The sequence below is a fragment of the Mytilus edulis genome, chromosome 12, assembly GCF_963676685.1.
Source record: "Mytilus edulis chromosome 12, xbMytEdul2.2, whole genome shotgun sequence".
Lineage (NCBI taxonomy): Eukaryota > Metazoa > Mollusca > Bivalvia > Mytilida > Mytilidae > Mytilus > Mytilus edulis.
Window position 1 is genome coordinate 47,349,538 of NC_092355.1, and position 24,838 is coordinate 47,374,375.

The 24,838-nt window shown below is 33.3% G+C and overlaps 1 protein-coding gene across 1 annotated transcript; it reads left to right on the top strand.

Annotated features, from left to right (window-relative positions):
- The first annotated feature begins 1,342 nt into the window (after positions 1-1,342).
- LOC139498662 (cytochrome P450 2H1-like) lies at positions 1,343-24,838 on the top strand. The gene is made up of 8 exons (XM_071287162.1): positions 1,343-1,904; positions 6,586-6,811; positions 7,142-7,268; positions 11,766-11,916; positions 19,677-19,813; positions 21,375-21,471; positions 23,597-23,803; positions 24,051-24,838. The coding sequence occupies exons 1-8, from the start codon at positions 1,538-1,540 to the stop codon at positions 24,230-24,232; spliced, it is 1,494 nt and encodes a 497-aa protein (XP_071143263.1). The 5' UTR covers positions 1,343-1,537; the 3' UTR covers positions 24,233-24,838.

Below are 24,838 nucleotides of genomic sequence, written 5' to 3' on the forward strand. Positions count from 1 at the left end.
ATGGTGAAGTTTAAATCACCGCTTCTTAAATTTTACGGAAGCCATCAAGAGTTGGTTGACCAATATGGAATATCCGTTAAACAGATGATATCGGATACATTTGTATGTTCATTATGTCGTAACTATACAGTCCCATTCCTTTTTCACGAATGTGACCTAACGAATTAGACTATTTACCGGTTTTCTAACATAATGAGCAACACGATGGGCGCCACACGTGGAGCAGTATCTGCTTACCCTTCCGGATCATCTGAAATCATCCCCAGTTTTTAGCGGGTTTCGTGTTGCTGTTATACACCTATTTTTGACATTTTTGCCTATTGTGTCTGTTTTGTTCACGCATCGTTATCAATATAATGGAATTTAATAAGAATGGCATACAAGTTAGAGGTTCAGCTCTTTAAACCAGGTTCAATCCATAATTTTTTTACAGTTTGAAAATGCCGGTAACAAGTCAGGAATATGACAAGTGTCGCCAATTTGTTTGATGTGTTTTATCATTTGATTTTGCCATTTGGTTAGGGACTTTCCGTTTTGAATTTTCCTCGGAGTTTAGTATTTTTGTGAATTTATTTTTTGTAAGAAGGCTTTCAAAGAAAAAAAAATATTGTTATAGTGAAAAAATATAGGAAGATGTGGAATGAGTGTCAATGAGCCAACTCTCGGATGACTCCATCCAAAAAACAATTTATACAAGTAAACCATTATAGTAGTGATTTGACCGAAATGAAAGTGGGATAGAAAGATAAGCCTACGTCATTTATACAAGATTTAAATCCTACCATTGGCCTGGTGAATAATAGCTAGGGCACTCAAAAGAAAAAGTACTGATGGATTGTCCTGAGACAAGCATATTTTTATTAAAATAATAGTGGTCTATAAGCAGTTGAATTAATTTCATGTTTGAAGCGGTGCAAATTTTTTAATTCAATTTGACTTTAATCAAAAAAGGGGAAGAATGAATAATGGTGGTCTGAGGCCAAAATTGTTTTCCTTAGGTTAAATGGGTAGTTGATTGTTATGCGCATTTTATCGTTCATTAAAACGTTTTTATGATTCATTTAAGGTGATTCTAATTTCTATGGGAGGAACCAAAAACGGAGACGCCAGAAAATTATTAAGAACTCGTAACTTGAAAACTATTACGATGCAACTTCTCAGTGCAACTTAAGGGGGAACTAAGACCAATCTACGAACAACCTGAGGGAGCTTTGATTTACACTCTTTGAATGATCTTAGAATGATCTCATCTTCCCCTTAATTCAATACTTACGACCTCTCTTAATACAATTTCTTGTTACCGGCCCATGGTCAGTAAATGAACACCATCGATGACAACTACATGTATATATATGTAAATTTGAATAACGTAGTATCAAATTTGAAGGTCAGCCCTACATGGTTGCACAATCACGATAACAAAAGTAAGATAGAATACATATCAAACATATCCAGGTAATACACGGAGCTTTAAAATCAGATACGTAAGGAGTTAAACAACAACATAGGAAAATAGAAAGATAATTCAGTGTCTAGTATGATCGGAACTATTCTTCACTCAGTAGATGTATTCACAATCTTGACATTTTTTATAACACTTTTATTAGCTTACATTATTTGGGACAATGTGGTCCGAGTGCGAACGAACATTCCTGGCCCAACACCATGGCCGATAATAGGAAATATGCCGTCAATAATAGGGACTAAGAACGCAAGTGAAACATTTCTGCAGATGCAAAAGAAGTATGGAGATTTAGTTTATCTCAAGCTCGGTATATTACCTATTGTTCTCGTTTATGGATACAAAAATGTGCATCAAGTGTTGGTTGACAATGGCAACAAGACAAAATTCAGACCCAGACACATACTTCACTTCCTTAAAACACTCTTCCCCGGCAAAACAGGTAAGAGATACATGTAGATATCACAAGAGAGCTCCAGATGTCACAATAGTGTCTGTATAAACAACAACAAAATGCATCTTTAGAAATTGCAGGTTGCTTTTTACTTTTTTTGTATCGACTTCAAATATTTAACATTTCTTTTCTTCTCCTTTTTTGCTCGTACAGTTTGATAACTACAACAAGTGCAGCAATATCTAATCATTGTAAATATTTATTTTTATTCACGGTCAAAAGTTTAAACCTTTAAAGTACTTTATTATGATGTCACCGTTCCACCTTTTACTTCTTATACATGTTATATCTATTTATATATTTACCGTGTTTACTGAATTAAATAAGCCTCTTTAATTTATGAATGACATCAACAGATCAATGTAGGATAACAAACTTAAATCAAATAGTTTTTGGTTTTTTTTTTGTGGGGGGGGGGGGGGGGGGGGGGGGGTTGGACTGCTGCATGTTTTGTTTATCCGACATTGATTTTTGCATATTTCCTTATTGGTCAATCGATTTCTCCCAAATTAAGTTAAGAGGGGTGGGAGGGTCAGTGACACATCTTTGTGAATTAAGTTTTTTTTTATCCTTCATTGAACTTTTGATGTCGTCCATTATCGGACAATGATCAGGTTGAATTGAATGTATAACTTAGTTATTTTAAGGTAACATGTCTCATGTATCTATGGCATTTTCACTACATATGAATAGAGAAAAAAAACTTATCTTTCGCATAGAAATTAGCCGACATATATATCCGACATATATAGAATTAAAATTGAGAATGGAAATGGGGAATGTGTGAAAGAGACAACAACCCGACCAAATAAAAAACAACAGCAGAGGGTCACCAACAGGTCTTCAGTGTAGCGAGAAATTCCCGCACCCGGAGGCGTCCTTCAGTTGGCCCCTAAACAAATATATACTAGTCCAGTGATAATATAATATAATATAATAATTTTATTTGCAAAAATACACCCATATGGGTCAAGCAAACACAAATACAACATTTAATACAGACAGTGAAGAATTACAAATATAAACATAAAAAAAAACATAGTTATAAATGGTAATTAATGTAGCCTTTGATGGACATGGACCTCATTTTCGCAATTCTAATGATTGCTTTATAAAGTCACCAATTTCTGTCAAAAGCTCAGATTTAGGAATTAAAAGTTGTTTTAGCTTTAAAAGTGGTTGATAATTTGTAAAATCAGGATTTAAATTATTAATCTTTAAAAATAAGCAATCTCTTAAAGTTGAGTTTAGTTTGCAGTATAGTAAAAAATGGTATTCATCATCAATTTTATTACAAAGTTTACATAACCTTTGATCTCTGGGTACATTTTTATATCTTCCCATTTCAACTTCTAGGTTATGGTCACTAACCCTTAATTTAGAAATTAATTGTCTGGTTTTAAAATTTGATTCTTTTAATAAATAATTTTCAATTTTTATCTCAGTTTTTATTTGACCATATAGAAATAATTTCGAACTGTCTGTTATAGAAGAAAGTTTATTCAAGACTTTTTTTGTATAAAATTCATGTGATACCTGTTTAAACTTCATCTTTAAGGAATATTTAATTTTATTGTATGGTTTATCACAAGTTTCAAAATCTTTAGCATTTAATCCAGTCTCTTTAAAAATATTTAGAGCAAATGTATACCAACTATGAAAACCATCATTATGCAGGGACTTATTTAATTCATAGGCTTCTTTTAACAGAGGATTAATATCATGGGTATGAAATCTACAGAAATATAGCATAACTTGTGGTTTAATAAATGAAGCCATAGAAAATCTGCCCAGTTCTGTTTTGGCTGAAATATTACATGCAGTTTTCCTAAGCCCTAGGACAGATTTACAGTATTTATTATGAATCATTTCATAGCAAAATTTATCTTCTAACGACAAAGTATCACAAACAGAACCATGTTGTTCTGAACGTTTCAAAGATTTAAACATGGATAAATAATCTTCCATAATGAACGCCATACTAATTTCCGAATTGTACACAAGAAACTAAAATTAAAATAATACAAGACTAACAAAGGCCAGAGGCTCCTGACTTGGGACAGGCGCAAAAATGCGGCGGGGTTAAACATGTTTGTGAGATCTCAACCCTCCCCCTATACCTCTAACCAATGTAGTAAAGTAAACGCATATCAATACGCACATTAAAATTCAGTTCAAGAGAAATCCGAGTCTGATGTCAGAAGATGTAACCAAAGAAAATAAACAAAATGACAATAATACATAAATAACAACAGACTACTAGCAGTTAACTGACATGCCAGCTCCAGACTTCAATTAAACTGACTGAAAGATTATGATTTCATCATATGAACATCAGGCACAATCCATCCCGTTAGGGGTTTAGTATCATACTATCATAACATATATGAGAAGAACATAACCCGTGTCATGCCAACAACTGTTTTTAGAATAAATGTGTTTAGTTCCGATGCAAAGACCTTATCAGTGACTCAATATTAACGCCAAAATATGCAATCTTTAATGACTTGACAACAGTATCGTAATTATATCCCTTCTTAATAAGTCTATTCAAAGGTTTAGTAAGTTTCTGAGGTGAATACTGACACCTTTGTGCTTTATAAAGAATATTACCATAAAAATTGGATGTGAAATACCTGAACGTATTAGAAGTCTGCATGTTGAGCTATATTTACGAATGATGTCTTTATACCGATGATAAAATTTAGTAAATATTTTGACTAGTTTGTGATATCGAAAACCCTGGTGTAATAATTTTTCAGTAATACATAAATTTCTCTCGTTAAAATCTAAAACATTGTTACATACACGAGCGAATCGTACAAGTTGAGATATATAAACACCGTAAGATGGTGACAAGGGAACGTCACCATCTAAAAACGGATAATTAACGATAGGAAATGAAAAATCATCCCTTTTATCATAAATTTTAGTATTCAGCTTTCCATTAGTGATATAGATATCAAGATCGAGAAAAGGGCAGTGGTCATTGTTAGTATTAGCTTTATTTAAAGTAAGTTCAACAGGATAAATTTCATTAATATACATACTGAAGTCGTCATTATTGAGAGCCAAAATATCATCCAAATATCTAAAAGTATTATTAAATTTGTTTATCAGATTTGTTTCGATGGGTCTTTGCTTATTTTTGTCATAAATTGTAATTCATAACAATACAAAAACAGGTCCGCAATAAGTGGTGCACAGTTAGTCCCCATTGGAATTCCGATAATCTGACGATATACGGAATCCCCAAAGCGAACAAAAATGTTATCTAGTAAAAATTCAAGGGCATATATAGTATCAAAGCATGTCCAATTAACATAGTTTTTTTGTTTAACACATTTGTGACCAGCCACGACATATCCAGGTTTATGGAGGTACAATGTAGAACGTCATTGTGAGAAAAACGCCGTTAACTATGTGTGACTAGCCACTTCCAGGCTTAGGAGGGTACATTGTCTAAAATTTGCTTTTTGTATATTTATCTAGAATATTCCGAAACAAAACTCACTGTCATGTTTTATGACATATTTGTTGTAATAGCAATGAAACCAGTCATTTCGGATACCGGTATGAAAATGAGCCTGTTCTATGACGACTTTTATTGAAGGCACTAATTTATAAAATACAAAATTATTGTATTTATTGGTTCTAAGTAATGTTCAGTAGCGTATTTGAATAAAACTTCAAAGACTTAAATTTACTACAATACAAACAATTCTTAGCTCTATTTTAGAACATGTAATTTAAACTTGTTGAAATGAAGTTAGTTTGAAATTTGTCATAGCATAGATGTAATTACATCTATGGTCAAAGTAAGCTTTAAGAATTCCGTTTTTTTTCAAATTCGTCTTATAATTTAAATTTATCATGCATGTCTCTAAATATAGTATGCGACGCGTAACAGTTTATAAGTAGGTGCATCTCATATATGCATTTGATACGGTGCATTTATTATGAATATACTTCACACTCCATTTATGATTTTTTTTTTTTAAAGCAGAGCATTTCTTTTTCGTAGCTCTATTTTAGAGCATGTAATTTAAACTTGTTGGAATGAAGTTAGTTTAAAATTTGTCAAAGTAAGCTTTAAGAATTTCTTTTTTTGATTTAGATTTATTACATTGTATGCATGCCTCTATACTTAGTATGCGACGCGTAACAGTTTATAAGTAGGTTTTCTCTTATATGCATTTTATACGGTGCATTTGTTAGGGAAATATTTAAGATTTCATTTATGAAAGGAAATCTATAGAGCAGAAATTTGATTATTATTTTTTTGTATCAATTTAAAATGTAGATTCAAATATTTTTCACTTCAAACGATTAAGTAAAACAGCTTCAAAACTTATATATGATTTATAGTTCAGCGTCCGCAAAAAAGAAGCCAAGGAAAGTGTTTATCTCTTCTTCACAAATACGTAAAAAAAATGTATTACAGAGTAAGTCATGAAAAAATATGGATGACATCATGGTTACATGACAAAATTACGCCCATGAGCTATAATAGACCAACATTGCCGGAATATCTCGATGCATTGAGTATCTTTTGGCGACCTTCTTCTGTTGTCTGTACTATAGTCGGGTTGTTGTCTCTTTGAAACATTCTCCATTTCCATTCTCAATTTAACTACACAGTCATGTTTTTTTTTGGTCTTGTATACAGGTCTAATCCATAGCAATGGCCAAGAATGGGTTGACATTCGGCGATTTACTATGGTGGCATTAAAAGACTTCGGTGTTGGGAAACAATCCATTGAAGAAAAAATACAAGACGAGGTCGGCTTACTGATGAAACTCTTCTCAAAACAAGGAAAGAAACCAACAGATTGTAGTAAAATGTTCCCGAAAGCAACCTCCAATATCATTTCAAGCATTATATTCGGTTCACGGTAATGTTGCATATCTATCTATTAAACTATATTAATTTTCAATAAACATTTTCTATATAAATCAGGATGTTCAGTTCTGCATTCGTTCAATCTGATAAGCGCATAATCTGCAAATACTTAATTATGGTTGGCCTGCTTATATATATATATATTTCCTTTGTACTTCAATAAAGCATATTAGGGAGCAACCAGCTTCCTGGGAGAGGGGGTAATGGTTAATGTTCTTAGTCACAAAAGTTATTTGTTTTTGTCATCTGCTTGACCAGATTACTTTTGTTTTATGTACACAGTCATATTCTATAGATAATTTTTTTAATTTGTATTGTTTAGGTTTGACTTCGATGATCCAGAATTTAACAACCTTTTAGGGAATATTGCAACTTTATTTAAATATGCAGCTGCCTTTAGACTAGAAAATTGTTTTCCAATTCTGGACAAAGTAAATCCTTTCAACAAGGTAGGTCTACAAACTAGTGGTGTACCATAAATATTATCGGGACATCAATTGAATCCTGGGGCCGTGTCAACGAAAGTATCCTAGGATATGTCCTAAGATATGTCTTAGGACATTATTTAGGATGGTCTTAGGACGTGTCTGAGATATGTCTTAGGATGTAAAACAAAGCTGTCTTAGGACAGTCCTAACTACGATGGTCCTAGGACCATCCTAACACATTATTTTATTGAAAAAATATGTTGAGATTGCTGACATAGATTTAATGGTATTTTAGTACCTATGTGTATAAAGAGAGGGAGGAGGACTATTATATGGAAAACAATTAACGCATAAAAGTTTAAGATTTAACGTTATTCTAATAAAAAACGTTGTTTAATAATATGATAAAAGATATATAAAAGAGTTTAATACGAAAACAAAATTAAATAGTCACGAAACTTTGTTAAATGAGATATTCGTGCTGCAATTTTAGTCGATGAACTAGTTTTGTCCTTAGATCTACTCGATTTTATTACATGTATCGAATGAGGATTAGTTAAAAACAAAAGTCATATTTTCCCCATTTTTAAATTAATATTGCACCGTTTTTAGTTTAGTCGCAAAACTGTTGCTTTAATGCTTGTATGTTTTAGGCTTCAAAAAAGGCAGCACGAAATAATCTAATGTAATACAATAAAATCTTTAACAAAAATTGAAAAGAAAATTGTTGTATTAATTTAATTCTCGTAACAGTATGATAGTTTAATATTGTATATGTATTTTTAGTATTGATTTATGCCATATTTGTTGTTTTTATTATGTTTTAGGACATTGTAACCTTTAGGACTATCCTAAGACACCTATTTGTATGTCCTAACTTTAGGACCAAATTTAGGACATATCTTATTTTAGGAGACTTTCGTTAACCTGACTTAGGACTAAGACGTGTCCTAAGACCATCCTAAGACATGTCCTAGTCCTAGGACAGCTTCGTTGACACGGCCCCTGGTATTTACTGATGAAACTTGATAGACTAATCTAGTTATTATACCCCACGCAACAAAGTTGCGGAGGGTATAATGTTTTTGACCCGTCCGTCCGTCAGTCCGTCAGTCCTGTTTCTTGTCATCGCAACTCCTCTCAAACCACACAACAGAATTTCACGAAACCTTTTCAGATAATAAGGACATACTATGTAGTTGTGCATATCGACGGGAAATTGCGATTCAATTTTTTTCTAGGAGTTACGCCCCTTTGAACTTATTTACTTTAATGTACTACTACAACAGTTTGTCATCGCAACTTCTCTAAAACCACACAACAGAATTTCACGAAACCTTTTCAGACAATCAGGACATACTATGTAGTTGTGCATATCGACGGGAAATTGCGATTCAATTTTTTTTCTAGGAGTTACGCCCCTTTGAACGTATTTACTTTAATGTACTACTGCAACAGTTTGTCATAGCAATTCCTCTCAAACCACACAACAGAATTTCACGAAACCTTTTCAGATAATAAGGACATACTATGTAGTTGTGCATATCGACGGGAAATTGCGATTCAATTTTTTTTCTAGGAGTTACGCCCCTTTGAACTTATTTACTTTAATGTACTACTACAACAGTTTGTCATCGCAACTTCTCTCAAACCACACAACAGAATTTCACGAAACCTTTTCAGATAATAAGGACATACTATGTAGTTGTGCATATCGACGGGAAATTGCGATTCAATTTTTTTTCTAGGAGTTACGCCCCTTTGAACTTATTTACTTTAATGTACTACTGCAACAGTTTGTCATAGCAATTCCTCTCAAACCACACAACAGAATTTCACGAAACCTTTTCAGATAATAAGGACATACTATGTAGTTGTGCATATCGACGGGAAATTGCGATTCAATTTTTTTTCTAGGAGTTACGCCCCTTTGAACTTATTTACTTTAATGTACTACTGCAACAGTTTGTCATCGCAACTCCTCTCAAACCACACAACAGCATTTCACGAAACCTTTTCAGATAATAAGGACATACTATGTAGTTGTGCATATCGACGGGAAATTGCGATTCAATTTTTTTTCTAGGAGTTACGCCCCTTTGAACTTATTTACTTTAATGTACTACTACAACAGTTTGTCATCGAAACTTCTCTCAAACCACACAACAGAATTTCACGAAACCTTTTCAGATAATAAGGACATACTATGTAGTTGTGCATATCGACGGGAAATTGCGATTCAATTTTTTTTCTAGGAGTTACGCCCCTTTGAACTTATTTACTTTAATGTACTACTGCAACAGTTTGTCATAGCAATTCCTCTCAAACCACACAACAGAATTTCACGAAACCTTTTCAGATAATAAGGACATACTATGTAGTTGTGCATATCGACGGGAAATTGCGATTCAATTTTTTTTCTAGGAGTTACGCCCCTTTGAACTTATTTACTTTAATGTACTACTGCAACAGTTTGTCATCGCAACTCCTCTCAAACCACACAACAGCATTTCACGAAACCTTTTCAGATAATAAGGACATACTATGTAGTTGTGCATATCGACGGGAAATTGCGATTCAATTTTTTTTCTAGGAGTTACGCCCCTTTGAACTTATTTACTTTAATGTACTACTGCAACAGTTTGTCATCGCAACTCCTCTCAAACCACACAACAGAGTTTCACGAAACCTTTTCAGATAATAAGGACATACTATGTAGTTGTGCATATCGACGGGAAATTGCGATTCAATTTTTTTTCTAGGAGTTACGCCCCTTTGAACTTATTTACTTTAATGTACTACTGCAACAGTTTGTCATAGCAATTCCTCTCAAACCACACAACAGAATTTCACGAAACCTTTTCAGATAATAAGGACATACTATGTAGTTGTGCATATCGACGGGAAATTGCGATTACATTTTTTTTCTAGGAGTTACGCCCCTTTGAACTTATTTACTTTAATGTACTACTGCAACAGTTTGTCATAGCAATTCCTCTCAAACCACACAACAGAATTTCACGAAACCTTTTCAGATAATAAGGACATACTGTGTAGTTGTGCATATCGACGGGAAATTGCGATTCAATTTTTTTTCTAGGAGTTACGCCCCTTTGAACTTATTTACTTTAATGTACTACTGCAACAGTTTGTCATCGCAACTCCTCTCAAACCACACAACAGAATTTCATGAAACTTTGTAGATAATAAGGACATACTATGTAGATTTGCATATCAACAGGAAATTACGGTTCAATTTTTTTTCTAGGAGTTATGCCCCTTTGAACTTATTTGCTTCAATGTACTTCTGCAACAGTTTGTCATCTCAACTCCTCTGAAAACACACAACATAATTTCATGAAATTTTGTAGATAATAACGGGACATACTATGTATATTGACAGGAAATTATTATTCAATATTTTTTCTTATACAATTTTTTTTTCTTATACTTATTTAATTTCTCCAATGACCGTGTGGGGACGTGGGGTATGTGAGCGTGCTCACTAAGGTTCTTTAATTTTACATTTATTTTGTGGTGTCAAAGTCACGGCACTTAGACAGCCAAATGCTCTATTATTTAAGTGATACCTAACGTAAATATTTGCATTTGTGTTTAACCCATTACATAATGAAAACGAACCTCACCAAAATTATAGCTAAGTTAACAAAAAAACCTTCAGACTTATGGTATTAATTTTATAAAAATCGCTCATAGATTTACTCACTTTTTTCGAACGACTGTATACTAGTGTAGTATTTTTTAGCGTTCATTGAAAACAATTATGTGGCGTATACAGGTGTAATTATTACTCTGACGTATATCAACAAGATGGTTTGGATCCCGCTAATATGTTCAACGCCGCAACTTTTTATATGTATGTGCCTGTCCCAAGTCACGAGCCTGCAATATAGTGGTTGTTGTGTGTTGCTGTGTTACACATTTGTTTTTACATTCATTATGCCGTTAATTTTATCGTTTGACTTCGTGATTTTTGGCCCTTTCATAGCTGACTATGCTGTTAGTGATTTGTACATTGTTGAAGGCCGTAAGGTGACCTATAGCTGTAATTTCTGTATCATTTGGTCTCTTGTGGAGAGTAGTCTTATTGGCAATCCTACCACATCTGCTTTTATGTTTACGACTAAAGTTGATTGTTATTATTCAGAATTGTTCAGGACTTATGACCAACTTTAATCTCAACGATAAAATGTATGCAGAATTCTGGATAGCGAATAAACCTTTTTATATTATTTTAAAATCGTTTTTTAAGTGTACCGCGTTTGATTGAATACACGCAAAATTTAGTTTTTTGACTCAATCTGAGTTTGTTATAAAAGAAAACGAGATTGAGTAGGCTTCAAGAATAAAGTTACAGAAGTGATCGATCTGAACTAATTTAATCAATGAGACCTGATAGTAAAATAGTTGTATAATGTCCGTCAATGCCAGACTATACAATTCATCCGGTTTCTTCCACTTGATTGTGTATTTTATTTTTATACTTTGTTATTTCAGTCCAAGTTAGCTGTGGAGGGTAGAAGGGAGATTCAAAAGTATATAGCTACACGGATAGAGAGTGTGAGATGTTCGTTCGATGCTAATAACATTCGGCATTTCTTGGACGTTTACCTTGAACAGGAAGAAAAACCTGACAGCAAAATTTCAGGTAAATATAATTTTAACTTTGTTTAAATAACAATATCTTACATAAGAATATTCGACACCATTACTATACACTAGATGTGTATATTTTGTCATCCGAACAACTATACATACGTTTAAAAGGGAATGCTCTGCTGTTGTTAATTTCCAATGATTTTATTTTGGAGAAATGGTACGTACGTTTTTCTGGACAAGAACGAAAGGTGAAAAGGATTAAAAGAAGAATACAAATATTGTAGATTAGACTACAAAATCTGCTGAAAAATGACACATATTCCAAGTGTTGAAATACGTATAATAACCATTATAATTATATGAAAACAAAATTCTCAAATCTTTCAAAATAACCTATTGTAATTGTATAGCAGTGCTTAACATATACTTAGACTAAATAACATATAATTTTTACTGTATGCTAATATCATTAAATTTACATAAATTCCATATTTTTCTAATTGGTACTTAACGGGCTATGAAAAGTTTATCACATGCTTCGATTGTTATCGCATGCCTTTCCGTAACGTTATCGCATGGCATTCCGGTGATACTCGGCATATTCCGGAAAATACGCCTCACTGATACGTTTTCAGTGAAAAACATTACAAAGTAGTGTACAAAACAATTATTTAGATACTGAAAAGTATATTGTGTAAAATAATAAAAAGATATCAAAAATAAAATAAAAAAAAACAAATTATTAAATAGTTGCATTTTTTAAAAGTTTCTAACATAATTTAGAAAGTTACTTTGAAAAAGTTGACTTTTCCAAACAGTATTCAGTAAGTATATTTATAGAATTTTTTTTTCTCTACTTGTCCATATTAAAAATGCTATTCTTCTTTGTTGAGGAATATGATAGAAAGATTTCATATCAAATGTACTAAATTTGGGGTCCGACGTCAGTGAACTTTTCACTATTTAACCTCTATTTGAGAACAACGTAAAAGGATTAATATATGAATCTGTTATTTTTCTCCATTGGTGAAGCATTATATAAAAAGATCATAACTTGTCATTGTTCATATCGCATGTATTATCAGCCCTCGGTCAATATCAGCCCTCGAGCCATGCGGCTCTTTGGCTGACATTGAACCTAGGGCTGAGATAATACATGCGATATGAAAAATGCCATGTAATAATCTGATATTATTTCATTTGATTTATCTTTGTATTAAAATTCTTAACGGTTCTTTTTGATATAATATGAACATTGACCGTGAAATGTTCTGCATAGTCAAGTCGAGCTTTTTAACAAGATAGATAGTACACAAGGTAGCATCCGTAGTCACATTATTAGGCACTTTGTTTCGACGCAGAGCCGACCGCGTGATTAGCAGAGAAGCAGCAATACCTTCCAAGTTTTTAGTTTTGTCTAGTTCGGATAAGCACTCGAGACCACCTGCACTGGAGACAAGCATGCTTTCGCGAAGACATTAATAGAAATGGTACCAATGTGTTCGGGGTACAGGGCATACTTATTATTTTTTCTAATTACAAATGTCACGAATGTAAAAAAGCATTGGTTTTAAAGAATAAGTGGACACATATGAGTGTGGATAGTATGTTTTGATGTTTGACAGTGTTTTATGACAAAAGGAGTTCTATGTTTTTTCTATATGGTGTTATTAGTTGTGTTGCACAATGACAAACAATCTGAGCAATAGGAGTTTGTTTATTTATTATTTAGTTTTTATGTTCAAGGCGGGCATGGAAGAGACATTAATTGCATTAGTTACCAAATGATTATGATAGAATATGTTCTACATCTTTGATTTTGGATACATTTTGTAGCTAGGAGAGCAACACATAATACATTTTTCTAGGTTCATTTTTTCATGTGTTTTTTTTTCTAAATGGGAGATGATATCTAGATTTGAGAACATGATATAAGGAGCCTGTAATTCAGTGGTTGTCGTTTGTTTATGTGTTACATATTCGTTTTCAATAATTTTTTGTACATAAATAAGGCTGTAAGTCCTCCCGTTTAAATTGTTTTACATTGTCATTTCAGGGCCTTTTATAGATGATTATGCGGAATTGGCTTTGCTCATTGTTGATGGCCTTATGGTGACCTGTGGTTGTTAATTTCTGTGTCATTTTGGTCTCTTGTGGAGAATTATCTCATTGGCAATCATACCACATCTTTTTTTATATGTATTTGCTTACTATTTGTATGGTTCTATTTATATTACTTTGTGGAGGATCGTCAGTATCATTAGTAAAAAAAATTGTTAAAAGGTCGAATTGTTCCTCAGATTAGAATACATTTATTGGTTTTTAGAAATGACAATGCCTGACAAGATGCTAGGGGCTAGATGAGCTAGGAAGTAAACTTCTGTGCTGATTTTTATCAATTCTTTGATAATATTTCCTCCAAAGCTGGTCGAAGCAAAAAAAATTGACAAATATGAAAATGATTTCACCAAAAGAACTTTTTTGAGCATGCTTCAAAGACTCAAAACTGCTCCAAAAGTAATCTAAAAGAATTTCAAGCATGTCAAGTGGATATTATCAACATCTACTTAATTAGTCTTAATATGTCTATGAAAGTGTAGTAATTAACATTTACTGTTACAATGTTAATTCACACACATTTATTAGAAATAAACAATTGAATGAAAAATATTGAACATGTACATGCAATGAAACATAGTTTTAGAAATCAATTGGGCCAGATAGGTCTTATAATTTTTTTTAAACATAATCGAATGACCATTTACACTCAGGACCAAGTAATCAGTAGGCAGTACAGATGTATTAAAACAACCTAGCATCATATTGCTAGTAGCGGGAGTAGCATTGTCGGGTAAATTTGTTCTTTTTATAAAATTTGGTCAAAGGACATATAATGTTTGGTTCAAATCGATTATATGCTTTTTATCTCCCTATTACTTACATTGAAGAAAGAGGTGATACTACTTTGACAAATCCTTGTACATGAGAGTTGTCTGTCAAATCTTTATTTCACAAAGAATGAATTGCATAACAATGAACTGAGCTCAAAGCAAAGTACTTTAATAATACACTTAGACAAAGAGCTAAATCCAGTGATATACTTTGTACTGCAGGTTCTTCATGAACATCCATTGACCAAAACCATATCTCAATAAAATGCCATACTACATGGTTGGATCAGAATCCTGAAAAAGACATGTTTTTTTTTATCGTATTTAAAGTATGCACAGGTTAAAACTTTCTTGTGGTATAATCATTCAGTATCTAGCAACTATCAATTTGCTTCATGCACAAATTGATATGGGTTGAGCCCATCTCTGTTGGAAATAAGAACACACCTCCTGGCTCCACCTAATTTAAGTCAACTGATGAAGAAACATTCAAAACTATAAAATGTTATCCAAGACTTTTCAGTGTCTATTTACCATTGCCACTGAAACAGTGATATATTTGTACACATATATAAGACCAAAACTGATATTCCGTCTTTACTACATCTTCATTCCCCAAGTCATTTTCAAATTTTCCAAATTTAGCTATATTTAAGCTAACTACTCCTCACACACATGAATAGATTATCAGTTTTTCTACACATGAGTATCGCAAGATATTTGATAGTGAGCCGCAATGAATATTTTTAGCGAGTGAGCCCAGCTAATGAGCTAAAATGAATCAAATTGTGTACTCAGTCAGAGTTGTTGATATTTTAAGGTATCTTTACAAAGAAATTTGAAAACCTGCAAATCTCAGTGGCAATTCAGCACTTTTCATAAAGGGGTGGCCTCTGACTTTCCAAAGGGCTGCCCACTCCTGTCAAGCTTTGATGATTTCCTATATAATCAACTAAATTTTTCCCACCAATAGGAGGATCTAGGGGGCAGACCCCTCCCCCCCTTTTCGTTGGAAAAATTTTGTCGATTATATAGGGAATCACAGAACGATGACTGGAGTGTGCCCCACCTTATGAAAAGTTCTGGATCTGCCACTGCCACCCCCTGGGTCTGTCTATGCATCTGTTTATGGTTCTGCGTAATAGTACCAATACTGGTTTTTTTTCACCTTCCTTACTTGGCCCTAGACAGTTGCTTATCTGGTTAAGGTTCTATCACTAGCTTTTTTTAGACTAGAGATTTCATGCGTACAAATTAAACCGGACCTCAAACGCATGTACTACAGACGAAAAGAGACAAATAATTTTATATAATAACCTTGAGTTTACTTCGACTACTGATATGCAAACCAAAAAACAGACACAAAAATATCATAAAATAGCGATTGAAAGATTGATTGCACTTTGAATGTATAGTTCAGACTGAGACACGTGTTACATGAGGAGCTGGTTTGTTTACAAATAATAATGTCACGTGATCACTCACTGATGTCACAATTTGCATCGATCTTGCAGTACACTAGACAGTTCGCTCAAACAGTACCCATTATCATGCAAAGCAAATGTGATTGGTTATCAAATAATACAGAAATAATGCATGTACAGTTTTAGAAGAAATTAGTTCATCAAATATATTAGATTTTCACTTTTGACACGAATAGGTCGGGTTGACATTTCTGTCATCGGGGATAATATTGAGATAAATGGGATTAAACTGACCGTCAAAGATGTCTGGAGAAGCACATCTGGAGAACTTTAACATAAATAAGTCATACTTACCAAAATTACTCTATATTAATAAACCCTATGTCAGTGAAATTTCACAATGATTACGATAAACAATTTTGATACTGACGATGATGCTGGTCACGGTTAAATTAGCGCAAAAAATATTCTTACTCCTATTGCTTTACGTAATAAAGTTTGTATAGAATTGAATTTGACTAAAGTTCAGCATACAAAAAAACGTGGATATGCAGAAGCATGACAATATATTACTGATAAAGTGTGTATATGTTTCTGTTAACGAAGTTGCCTGTATACTTCACTTGAGCGAAAGGATATCTCTATTTGTGAATCGGTTTATTAACCCTTTGAACCCAGGGTCAAAGTTCAAGATGTTAATATATTAACGGAAATTTTTTGGGTTGCTTTTACATCATTGAGGCCATCTATTTTCATTGCGGGGTTTCACATATTTCAAATGAAATTATAGAAAAAATAGAATGTTGTTTGCAGAATCAAAACAGAAAATGATGAACACTTGATTATTTTTAGCAATACATAAATTGGATTGAGGGTCTGTGTATTCACATTATTTGTAAAACTCTCCTTAATTATTCCTGTGAAGTGTGTGCTTTACATCGAGGCTTGCTATGCTTTACATCGACGCCACAGTGCTTCAACCAATCAGGGAATGTTTATTTGGGGCATTCGACCTATTCTAACTCAGATTTTTGCACATTTTAATCCAAATTATAGAAAAATGGAATATTGTTAGTACATATAAAATAGAAAATGATGAATACTTTTAGTTAAAGATGAATTGGATGGGGGTTCTGTGTATTCATATTATTTGTACAACTCTCCTTACTGATGCCATATTTTGGAATTTCCATGACCTAAATGGTTCGCGAAAATTAATATTTTTTTATATAGTATAGTAATTAAACTTCAAAAAGTAAATCGGTTCGATTGAAGTATTATATGGCGGCTTCACTGTTGTGCCTTTAAAATACACCTATACTGCACGTACAAACTATGCTAGAGGAAAAACGATGATTTTTCAGTGTTATTTTCAACCCTTTTCAGATGCATAAAGCATTATATTTAGGACTATTTGGAAATGCCTTTAAATTGTATGAAGATCAAGAATAACTGTATTTACCAATTTCATTCACAAATTATTTCTAGAACGGGTTTGTTGTGACGCCTCCGGGTGTGGGAGCTTCTCGCTGCATTGAAGACCCATTGGTGGCCTTCAGCTGTTGTCTCCTCTATGGTCGGGTTGTAATGGGTCTTTCCCGCATAAGCAATTTCACACAGCAAAATATAATGAACATGTTTACTTTTATATAAAGTTTCTTTAATAAGGGAGTTTATTAGTAAATTGAGTTGTTTTCGCATCACTCAAATAATTACATGTAACGAACTAACATATATAGGTCCAAGTAATGTGCAGTGGCTGATCCAGGGGAGGGTTTTCAGTTGGAACCGCCCCTTTTTTGGGGTGATCAATGCATTTGAATGGGTACATGGTTGGACCCCCCCTTTTCACAAAATGGCTGGATCCGCCCCTGATGTGTTTCAGTTTAGATTAGAGTCACTGAGACAGATCCAACCATTTTTTAAAAGGGGGGCCTCATCCAGGATAAGCAGAGGCGGATTTAGTAATTTTTCAAAAAGGGGGACCTAATGTAAATTGAGTGTTTCGCATCACTCACTAAATAACATATAGGTCCGAGTAGTGTGCAGTGGCGGATCCAGCAGGAGGGTTCCCGGTTGGAATCGCCCCTTTTGTGGGGTGATCAATGCATTTGAATGGGGACATGGTTGGACCCCCTTTCAAAATGGCTGGATCTGCCACTGATGTGTTTCGGTTCTGACTTGACTAGCTGAGAGTGAGACAGAGACAGCCAATTTTAAGGAATCCTAACCCAGGATAAAGGGTCAGTTCCAACTGATATCCCTATCCAAATGAATTGATCGTCAACAAAAAAGGGAGGTTCAACCTCCGGAATCCCCCCTCACCTAGATCCGCCACTGACCAGAGACTTAGTGTGTACAAACCTGACGTAAAATTATGTACTATTGAATAATAAATAATATCACATTACCTCCAAAAATCAATAACTGTTACAGTACATTTCACATGTTTCAATAATCCAAAAACGATGTTTATGTGAAAAGTTCCCGCGCAAATGTCATGTGTTACCTAGGTGTATGTTGTCATTCGCATTCCGATTAATTTACACAGTTCAATAAAATATATATGTTAACATTATCTATATTGGTTTTGAATTTAGTTACTAGATCAGAAAATTGATTTGTTTCTCGCAGACAACACAAAATAATTTACATATTAACTCGACACCTAATCTAAACATCCCTACAACAAAATGGGACGACCAAACAGATTTCCCATATATTAAGGTGAAATATGTAGAATAAGAATTGTGCACTCTGGAATAAGATCATAAATAAAGCCCTATATAAAGTGTAAACCAAAAAAAAATAATGTATGAAATCATTGTTCATTACATCTGCTTGCATAATAATATTGAAGTTGAAACTAACAACGATCACGTGTATCCTGTCAACCCCTGAAAAACATAATATTGTCTTCTTTACTACCTCCGCAAACCGTGGTCTGGTAAAATGATATATTGTTATAGTGTATGTTATTAATATATATGTTAACATTATCTATATTGGTTTTGAATTTAGTTACTAGATCAGAAAATTGATTTGTTTCTCGCAGACAACACAAAATAATTTACATATTAACTCGACACCTAATCTAAACATCCCTACAACAAAATGGGACGACCAAACAGATTTCCCATATATAAAGGTGAAATATGTAGAATAAGAATTGTGCACTCTGGAATAAGATCATAAATAAAGCCCTATATAAAGTGTAAACCAAAAAAAATAATGTATGAAATCATTGTTCATTACATCTGCTTGCATAATAATATTGAAGTTAAAACTAACAACGATCACGTGTATCCTGTCAACCCCTGACAAACATAATATTGTCTTCTTGACTACTTCCGCAAACCGTGGTCTGGTAAAATGATATATTGTTATAGTGTAAGATAATTACAGTGTATAATGAAACTACCAATATATCAGATTTAGTTCTGTTTCATAGTAATGATTGAATCTTTCCATAAAAAATGTATCTGTTTTTTTAGATGAGAGTTTATTCATTACTATAGCTGATCTGTATATTGCTGGTACGGACACTACCTCCGTCACACTACAGTGGAGTATGTTGTATATGATAAAATACCCGGACGTTCAGAAGAAATGCCGAAATCAGATATTAGAGGTAAAAGTCCAACAGATGGTACCAGTTATCAAAACCCAAAATCTTAATAGAAATTGAACAAATGTTGAAGTTTTGGTGCTGCTATTATGGAATTGTTTAGTGAGTTTCGCAAAATTATAGAATGAACTTTTTGGAACCTTTTAGTCATTTTTTCAGTAAAATGTACAATTACAATAGCTTTTATTAAATGGTTTGAGAAACTAATTATAGAATAACTAATCCAAGAATTCAAATAGAGAAAAATATTCCAACGAGTGACCGAACAACACATTAATTCACGAATGCGTAAAGAGCATGAGTCGGTGTTGTTCGGTCATGAGTTGAATATTTTTCGATATTTGAATTCTTGGATTAGTTATTCTTTTTATTACATCGGCAAATGACTTTTTTTTTTAAGAGAAATTAACGTAAAACATGTAAAGAACTATATCTTTTTTCTGCGCATTCACAATTTGTTTTGATCCGCCGTTATCGAGGTCTTGACAACGCCTATTGACGTCAGAGAGTGAAATAACCACATTTATTTCACATGTGAAATTATCGTTTTTTTAATTAACTGGGTTATCAATATAATTCATAACAACCAATGTAATAAAGTCATATAGTGGTTGTTATAGTTATCAAAGGTATCAGGATTATAATTAATTTAAGTACGCCAAACGCGTGTTTAGTAAGTTTACATAAGACTCATTAGTGACGCTCATATCAAAATAGTTATAATGCCAAACTACAAAGTTGAAGAGCAATGAGGATCCAAAATTCCAAAAAGTTGTGTCAAATACGGCTAAGGTAATCTATGCCTGGGATAAGAAAATCCTTAGTTATATTATACGTACTTTTAACACTTTGAAATGTGCGATTTTTCAGAAAAATTTACAACAGATGTTATGTACAAGTTAAGTTTAATCTCCCACAGTTGTGATGCAAACGAACCCTGTGCAACACAACCACTCGGTACATTTTTGTATTGGTCTATATTCAAAGGGCCATTATTGTCAAATTCATGTTCACCGTCGTATCATTAACCATCGGGATGACATTCGAAACTGCCGACGGCCATGTAACCCGTTGTAAACATAAATATGAATAGGAGTGTATAGCATCCACGTCTGTAGATTTAATAGTATGTTTATTAGGTATCATATTTTTTTATATTTCGGAGTTAATTCCTCTTCAAGTACACATGGTAATAATTAAGGAAGGACTGTAATATTTTTTCTGTCTTTGTCTAGCGTAGCGGGTTATTTTAAATTGTGCACCACATTTATGATGTTATTTCGAATATACAGAAAAAAAATAACAGTCATTTCTTATAATTTAATTCTAAATTCCTTTTTTAACCGGAGTAAATCACGAAAAACAATGATGACGTCTTGGTCACATGACTAAATTATGTATATGAGCTGATAGACAAAACACTGTCAGCCAATCAGAAGACGCGTTACCTCCGAAATTAAATTACTTTGTTATACTAGATTATCTTGTAGTTCTTAGAAACCTTAGTTAGATGTAACTTAGTTCATTATTTGTAGAATAAAAAAATAAACCATCTTTCTGACAGGTTATCGGGGAAGACAGACAACCTGTCGTGAAAGATAAAGACAATATACCATACGTCATGGCAACTTTACAAGAAGTACAGAGAATATCAACCATTGGTAAGTTAATGCCATGGTAACCTTACACAACGAACAGAGAGTATCAACTATTGGTATGTTAATGCCATGGTAACCTAACACAAAGTACAGGGAGTATCAATTATTGGTAAGTTAATACCATGGCAACCTAACAAGAGGAACAGAACATATCAACCATTGGCAAAATAATGCCATGGAAACCTTAAGTTACACGAGGTACAGAGAATATCATTATTTGGTTAGATAATGCCATGGCAACTGTACACGAAGTACAGATAATATTAACCATTGGTAAGTGAATGTCATGGCAACCTTTCACTAGGTGCAGAGAATATCAACCATTGGTGAGTTAGTGGTACCATAACAACCTTACACGAAGTACAGAGAATATCAACCATTGGTAAGTTTTATCAGATATCAAAGCAGGGCTTCAAAGTGAATCTGCCTATCGTAGAGGTGGCGTGAATTAGATGTGGATACAAAAAAAATAAAGATCTTTTATAGTAAATACAATCTAAGACTCTCTCATCTTGCAATAGTATTAAAACATTTGATTTTTCTGCACGTTACACAAGTATTCCCCATTCCAAACTAAAAGACAAATCGAGAGAGTTGATTTGTTTCATAAAAAGGATGGCGAATGTAGATACAAGTATCTAGTCTTGGGAGGGATAATTCCTACTTTGTAAATAATCACTCTAATTCAAACATAAAATTCTCTGAAACTGACATATCTGAGGCCGTACGGTGACCTATAGTTGTTAATGCTTGTGTCATTGTGGTCACTTGTGGACAGTTGTCTCATTGGCAATCATACCACATCTTCTTTTTTTTTATATTATCAAGATACTTGATTTCTTGATTGACAACATATTTGTTACTTTTTGAGGACGTGTTTTTTTCAACAGACTGTCGGAATTCCAATGGGAACTAACTATGCCCCTCTTCTTTCCTCTTGTTTCCTTATTATTGTGAGGCAGACTTCATACATGAACTTCTTAGAAAGAAAGATAAGAAGTTAGCAATATTCTTTAACTTTACGTACCGCTATATGATGATGTACTCTCACTAAATAATACAAACTTTGGTGACTGTTGAACAAATCTATCCCATCGAACTAGAGATAAAGGATACTACAGAATTTTTCTGATACAATTAAGTCTGCCTCATTTCTCGACTTAAATCTAGAAATTGACAATGGGGATCGGTTAAAAACAAAACTTTACAACAAAAGAGATGATTTCAGCTTATCAATTGTAAACTTTTCATTTCTGTGTAGCAACATTCCAGCAGTGCCTCCATACGGAGTATATATCTCCTAATTAATACGATGTTCCTGGCTGGTATATCCTATCATGATTTCATTGAAAGAGGATTGCTGCTCACCAGGAAGCTATTAAACTAAGAGTTCCAAATGATGAAATTCAAATCATCCCTTTGTAAATTTTACTGACGCCTTCACGAGTTGGTTGACCCCCATGGAATAACCGTTTCATAGATGATATCGGATATGTTCCTTATGTCGTAACTACAATACTCTTCCCTTTTCACGAATGTGACCTACCGAATTAGACTATTTACTAGATTTGTAAAAACATAAGTAACACGACGGGTGTTACATGTGGAGTAGAATTTGCCTACCCTTTCGTAGCACCTGAAATCACCCCGATTTTTGTAGGGGTTCGTGTTGCTTAGTCATTAGTTTTCTATGTTGTGTCTTGTTAACTATTATTTGTCTGTTTGTCTTCATTTAACCATGGCGTAATCAGTTTATTTTCAAACTATGAGTTTGCCTGTTCATCTGGTACCTTCGGCCCCTCTATTAGTGCATGGCAACCTTAAACGAGGAACAGAGAATATCATTGGTTAGTTACAATGCCATAGTTACACATAAAAGATACAAATGTGATGTCAAATTACACACACAGGGCACTGAAAATAACAACTATTGTTTCATGGTAATGTACTATATTGATCCATATTAGTTTATCTTTTAAATATTTACGTATTGCGCATGGTTTGTGACTTTCAATCATTACGAACGTTGCATTTCAAGCAAAAATGGTCTCGTTTATGGATTTTATTTAGAGGATAAGAGAGCAAACCTTATGTACTATTATATATTTTTTTTTATTTTTGATTTCAGCTCCTCTTTCTGTACCACATGTAGCTATTGAGGACGTAGAAATCGACGGAAAGATTATTCCAAGGGATACAATCATCATCCCTCATTTGATGTCTGTTCATCTTGATCCAACTGTTTGGGATAAACCAGAAGAATTTCGACCAGAGAGATTTCTTGATAAAGATGGACACTTTTTTAAGAAGGAAGGCTTCTCTGCTTTTTCGATGGGTATGCCGCAAGCTTTGTGTGTCCTTGTATAAAATACTTATATTATTTTAGAGGTTGATAATTACTTATCTCTTATAAATTCACAATTTTTCGAATCGTTATGAATTTAAATGATTATTGTTTGAATTATAAGTTATGATAGAGACAGTTTGTTGAAATACGTATATGTTTTGTTGAAACTGATAATGTTATTCCCCCTGCAAATATTCATTATTTTAAATTCAAAAATTTTATCATACTTTTGTAGGTCCACGCCTGTGCCCTGGAAAACAACTAGCAGAATCAGAATTACTATTGTTCTTCGTTTCAATTATACAAAGATTCAATTTGACGAAAGGTGACGACAACGACCAATTACCTATGACTGGGATTCAAACTGGTACTACAAACCAACCACAGCCATTCAAGATCTGCTTTATACCAAGATAAATGTCAGTCCTTGCTACATTGATGACTCCTGCACTATGTCATTATAATTTCAACAATAAATTTCAAATGTCCCGCAATTCCTGAAACACAGAAATATATATGAGCGTCCAGTATACAGCTAACAAATTAGCCAAGAAAACTCAGACCAATTTCTCCCGAGTAAGGTGTAAACAGTGATTCACGGGGTAATAATCCATTTTTATAAAACTAAACAAATTACACATTCATACACGCTTGTTTTTTTGAAATACTACTATGCCTGGAACCTATTTTTCATTAAAAAAAAACCTGTAGTTATTGACCTAATATAATTGGCAAATTCGTTAACGGAACTAGAAAAGGAAAACGATCAAACATTGGACGACAAGAAATAATTTATGCTCAGTGTAATGCGATAACGAGAGAATGATATTTTACTGATTCCCACATGGAAAGACTATTTAAACAAGTACAACCTACCTGACCTGTCAATGTTTCCAGTTCATGACGTATTACAGTAAAAAATCTTTTGATTGTTTCGTTTCAATTTTGTATGAATATTCAGAAACCTTTTTACTACTAGTGTGTATTTGTCATGTATTCCTTGAAATAAAATATTTTCATTTC